The 6,000-nt window shown below is 38.7% G+C and overlaps 1 protein-coding gene across 1 annotated transcript in view; it reads left to right on the top strand.

The window, feature by feature from the left end:
* Positions 1 to 3,423: 3,423 nt before the first annotated feature.
* cfap20dc (CFAP20 domain containing) overlaps positions 3,424 to 6,000 on the top strand; it is a gene marked incomplete at both ends in the record, with an annotated part of 66,341 nt that continues 63,764 nt past the window's right edge. The window contains 4 exons of the mRNA XM_084172809.1: positions 3,424 to 3,444; positions 3,549 to 3,638; positions 4,610 to 4,703; positions 4,849 to 4,921. Of these exons, the coding sequence (XP_084028935.1) occupies positions 3,424 to 3,444; positions 3,549 to 3,638; positions 4,610 to 4,703; positions 4,849 to 4,921 (278 nt within the window). The remainder of the gene's footprint in view (positions 3,445 to 3,548; positions 3,639 to 4,609; positions 4,704 to 4,848; positions 4,922 to 6,000) is intronic.

Here is a 6,000-nt window from a genome sequence, read left to right as displayed (position 1 = left end):
TGACTCCAACCTAAGCGTATGTAAACTTCCGACTTCAACTGTATATACTGAACAAAAATACAAACGCAACATGTAAAGTGTTGGTCCCATGTTTCATGAGCTGAAATAAAAGATCTCAGAAATGTTCCATGTGTGCAGAAATGTACATACCTGTTAGTGAGCATTTCTCCTTTGCCAGGATAATCCATCCACCTGACAGGTGTGGCATATCAAGAAGCTGATTAAACAGCATGATCATTACACAGGTGCACCTTGTGCCGGGGACAATAAAAGGGCACTCTAAAATGTGCAGTTTTGTCACACAACACAATGCCACAGATGTCTGAAGTTTTGAGGGAGCGTGCAATTGGCATTCTGACTGCAGAAATGTTTACCAGAGCTGTTGCCACATAATTTAATGTTAATTTCTCTATCATAAGCCGCCTCCAATACCATTTAAGAGAATTTGGCAGTATGTCCAACCGGCCTCACAACCGCAGGCCACGTGCAACCACGCCAGCCCAGGACCTCCACATCCAGCTTCTTCACCTGAGGGATCGTCTGAGACCAGCCACCCGGACAGCTGATGAAACTGAGGAGTATTTCTGTTTCTTATAAAGCCCTTTTCTGGGGAAAAAACGTATTCTGATTGGCTGCGCCCCTGCCCAGTCATGTGAAATCTATAGATTAGGGCCTAATGAATTGATTTCAAATGACTGATTTCCTTATATGAACTGTAACTCAGTAAAATAATTGAAATTATTGCATGTTGCATTTATATTTTTGTTTACTATTAAGGCCAGGCGCCACACCCTCATAGGCTAATTTTCCCCCCTTAATCATATCACAATAAACTTTTACCAGTTGACTGTAGACACAAATATAATACTTTAAATATGCAAATTAGGCGATATCTCATAAAAAAGGTGGATATTTGCATATTGCACAAATCCCTTTTTCTGGACGTCAGCCTAAGTATTTTGGTTTCATTTTGTGAAGACACTCTTGGACTGGACTTTCATCTTTCTATCTGTAAAATACTAAAGATGTATTTAAAAAGCATTTTTGGCAATCTAGAATGAAACACCTACAACATATCAACAATTCATTCTGGGAAAGTCTGGAGAATATACTGTATCTAAGGATAACCACACAAATTGTGGTGAACGCAGATGGTTCTGAAGCTGACAAAAATGAGTTGGCGTGTGGGAAGCGGGAAATGGCAGTTAAAGACAAGTACACTAAATTTAGACTACCAAACGCTAAACATCTATTTACACCCAATCATCATCTCGTAAAAGTAAATTAATTGTAGCGGGTGATTTGGACGGAGTCAGGCGCAGGAGGGTAAATCACAGAATAAATGGTTTATTCGGCAAGTACAGCGGTACGCAGCAATGCGTAAAACACTACAGTGCGGTATAACGGCGCACTGAAGAAAACAAAGCACACGGATGAATATCGCGGCGATACAAATATATAAAGTTCCACCAAGCTATCGTCACCTCCACAATAAACAATGGGGGGCAGAGGGAATACTTATACAGGTACTGATGAGGGGATATGAACCAGGTGTGTGTAAAAACAAGACAAAACAAATGGAATGATGAGATGAGGACCAGCAGTGGCTAGAAGGCAGGTGACGACGAGCGCCGAAGCCTGCCCGAACAAGGAGAGGAGGCAGCTTCGGAGGATGTCTTGACATTAATAAATATAGTCCAGTTTGTAACACTCTCTATGATGTGTAATTTTATGTAGTGAGCTTTGAAATTATTGATGAATGTCTATTTTAAAGTGGCTGAAATTCATAAAAATATTGATGACAGTAGTATGATAAACTATGGAAAATGTAATAATCACGTTTTTGACATTTATATGTTTTCTTTTTGAAAATACTAATATAAATGGGCAAAATACCAACAAATCTCAAAATTGATAGGTAGAGGCAAACATTTTATTTCAGCCTGTGGTAGCTGGCCTTAAGATTTATATCTGAAAGCCCTTCAAACCATGTGCTAAAGATAATATATGTATACTCATTAAACTAACTGTTGTAGGTTTTGGCTCTTCATCAAATATTTCAAATAAATAATCAAATAAATATATGTTTTAAATATATTCAAAATACTTTCAAATATTATTTGTTTTTCCTAAACTTGTATTTGAATATCAAAGGAAATAATTGCCTTTAGTTGATTCTCTATATTTGACTACCTTTTGACTACCTTTAGTATTTGAAAATATGGTGTTTTCAAATAAAGTACAAAATATAATTAACTATATAGGGAATAGGGCCCTGGTCAAAAGTGGTGCACTATAAAGGGAATTGGGTGACATTTGGGACGGAGCCTGAGAGATCAGCTTTGGATTCCCTTCTGTGCAGATTGCAGGATGGGCTTCCTTGTTAGTTACATTTTTTTTTTTATGTCTCCCTCCTAGATATTTATTTGTTCTGGCTTTGAACAAATCATAGGTGAAAGGGGAAAATTTCAACAATTTGTTTCCATGGTGCAGAGAGAAACATGTTCAGTTTCATAATGCTATTCTACACATTTTGTCATGAGGCTAAGAGAAAATGTTGCGGTTTTAAAGCACATTTTCTGCAATTCTAGACTTTTTACTATGGGGCAGATACATTGTTTTGCTGTTTTATAGCTCATCTCATGCTTTTGATCACATTTTGCCATGAGGGTGAAAGAACATTTTGCAGTTTTAAAACTAATTTAATGCAATTCTACACATTTTAATATCATATGCTGTCTGCCCCCCTCCCAACCTCCAACCCACTGCGTGCCGTTTGGTAAACTGGCCCTGCACACATGCACACCCACATACATTCACAATATTTGCCATGTGTTTCATGTGACCTATTCTGTGTGTAATTTTGCTGCAGATGAATTTCCCGTCACTGAAGGCTTCAGGGACAATAAAGATAATTCTATTCAATTCTATTCTTTTTTTTTGTTGCGCTGATCCAAGATCCGTTTTATGTGAAGTTTTGACCAGACTGGGCTAGACTGGCTAGATCTGATCTCATAGCAGTGCCTCTCAGTGCAGCCTCGTGCTACAATGTAGCGTCCTGTCACCATGGAGACACCCCTACTCAAATGACTAGGGAACTTGACTGTGCATTTTAGCTAGCAGACTTTGGCATTTGCCAGTTAGCTAGCTAGTTAGTTAGCTTAGCAAACTAGCAAACATTGAAACTCAAGGATGAATAATTATTTAGAGATTTTGCCCTGTTTTGGAACACTCCTGTGGCCAGCGTGCCGACAATCTTTGACTGTAAAGCCAACGCTGGACTGATAGCTAGTGACATGCATGCAATGACGTTAGCCAGCTACTGTAGCCAGCTATTGGAAGTGACCACATGCCAGTCCATAATGTTATCTAGCTAGCTAACATTAGTGGTTGACAAAGGAAAGAAGACGTCCTACCCGAAACATGTTTAAGAACGAATATCAGGTAAATCTTAGTTTAACAAATCTTTAATGTACAACATAGTCTGACCGTTACCTCTCAAACACTCACTGTTTGTGTCATGAAAACGGATGGCATTTCCTTCAAAGGGTGGATCTGCTGTAGAGATCTTCAGTGCACAAGGGAAAGATCCTGTTGCAAAATGGAAACTTTGTGGAGGAAAATCAGCTATAAATAAAGTGAGTTGCATATTGAGCCAGACATATTGCATGCTCTTTCACATTCAATTGTAGGTTGGAAAATATAGCAACCAACCCCCTCTGTGCTTCTTCTTGTTCTCTGTCTTGTCTGTTGCCCTGCCTGTCTGCTTAAGCCTTAGGATATACGTTATAAAAGCCAAGCCGATTTAGGCTATATTGCAAATGAGTGCCTGTCAAATGTGTTCCCCTGAATCAACACTAAGTGTTAATTGCTATTACAGGGCACCAGGCAAACATTTTACCCTGGTGTCACTGGTTCCACTAATTTTTACAGTTGGTGGCACCAGCCCATGATTTGGTCAGACCCAAATCATGATCACACCGACATCATGAGTAATCATCTTATAAAGTAATTCATAGTGCTTTATTAATATTAAGAAGTATAATAAATAGATTACTAAGGTGGGCCTATTCATGAAATAAGTTGTTTCATCTAACACATCCAAGCAGGAATGCATCATTTATGATTGTCACTCATTTTGGGTTGACAATTAAACTATAGTTGCTATATTACTGTCAAAATAGGACTCCAGAATTTCCAGATTTTCTTTTTTGTTTGTTATAGATGAATTACATTCATCTTTATGTGCACTAACAAATATCATATGCTAATTAATTTGGGATTCAACACCTGATAAGGTGCAAACTCAGAACACATGAACTAGATCGCTAACTCTAAATATAATACCCACTGCTAGTAGCCATGTATTCATCCAATAGTAAATGTAATGTCCTAAAAAAAACTTTGCAGTTGTAGGCTACTACCCATGAGACATATATTAAATACATTAAATTAAATTAAATATAGGGCTATGCCCGCACAGTGGCATGTGCAAGAAATTGTCCAGCCCATCTAGCATTTGCCAGAATTGACAGATGGCCAATCTGCCGCTGCTGATATGAATAACCTGATCATCATAATCTAACATTTCTGCCTTGCTCTGCTCCAGGAGTTTGACAAAGAGGTCAAGAGCTTTGTGTACAGTCTGGAGGGGAGCAGCCAAGCTATTAAAATGCAGATGCCAAAGGATGGAAAAATGGCTCGTAAGTCTCAACCATAAACTGTTTGAATAAGACCTAAGAATATTATACCCAAGTAGGCCTATTCAAAAAACAGGGCACGGATTGTATTACTAATTTACTGTAGGTTGAATAATGTTTTTTTTTTTTTTTTTGATTGTCATTCCAGTTGGACTGGTACAGAGATTCTTGGTCCTCCAGGTGAATGTTTCCCAATGTAAAGACTTCTCTACAGAGCTTGTGTGAGTAGCCTACTGGACCAGTATCCTCTTATTTTCATTTACTTCATGGCCTTGCTTCACACCAGAACAACCACTGTAACCACACATCTTTAACACTGAAGCTGTCTGTCAGCCATAATCTAACTGCCCCTGGTCACATTTATTATCCCTCCTCCCAAGATGAGTGATTATCTATATCCAGCCTCTAATTCCTCGGGAAAACAGAGTGACAGTTTTATTGGTTCCAAAAGACATCCATTATCTTTTAATGCAGACACTCTCTCTCGCTCTGTCTCTCTCGCTCTCTCTCTCGCTCTGTCTCTCTCGCTCTGTCTCTCTCGCTCTGTCTGTCTGTCTGTCTGTCTGTCTGTCTGTCTGTCTGTCTGTCTGTCTGTCTGTCTGTCTGTCTGTCTGTCTGTCTGTCTGTCTGTCTGTCTGTCTGTGTCTCTCTCTCTCTCTCTCTCTCTCTCTCTCTCTCTCTCTCTCTGACAGTGAGTTAGTGTTGGATAATTCTGTAATCTTTTGTCTACTGAAACTATATTAAGTTAAAAAAAAAACAGTGATGGTGTGTCTGAACTCAAGCATTGTGTTTGATAGGACCTTACCGTTTTAATTAAGGGACTGATGAGATTTATCTCTGTGACACATTATAGTGTGTCGCGCTGGGCAGGCATAGGACCTTTATAGTGTGACCCATTAGGAAACTGTACTTCAGGCAGTAGTAGATGTAATTACAGTAGCAGATCATCATGTTGACGAACAGGTTATCTTTACACAAAGGGATTACACATTGTTCACAGAGCAGCAACCCTATTCACACACATACAGTACCAGTCAAAAGTTTGGACACACCTACTCATTCAAGGGTTTTTCTTTATTTTTACTATATTCTACATTGTGGAATAATAGTGAAGACATCTAAACAATGAAATAACACATATGGAATCATGTAGTAACCAAAAAGTGTTAAACAAATCAAAATATATTTTAGATTTTAGATTCTTCAAAGTAGCCACCCTTTGCCTTGATGAAAGCTTTGCACACTCTTGGCATTCTCTCAACCAGCTTCAGCTGGAATGCTTTTCCAACAGTCTTGAAGG

Source organism: Coregonus lavaretus (assembly GCF_964263955.1).
Source record: "Coregonus lavaretus genome assembly, chromosome: 12".
In the NCBI taxonomy this organism is placed as follows: domain Eukaryota; kingdom Metazoa; phylum Chordata; class Actinopteri; order Salmoniformes; family Salmonidae; genus Coregonus; species Coregonus lavaretus.
The sequence above is the reverse complement of the archived record's forward strand: the minus strand, read 5'-3'. Positions and strand labels throughout refer to the sequence as shown.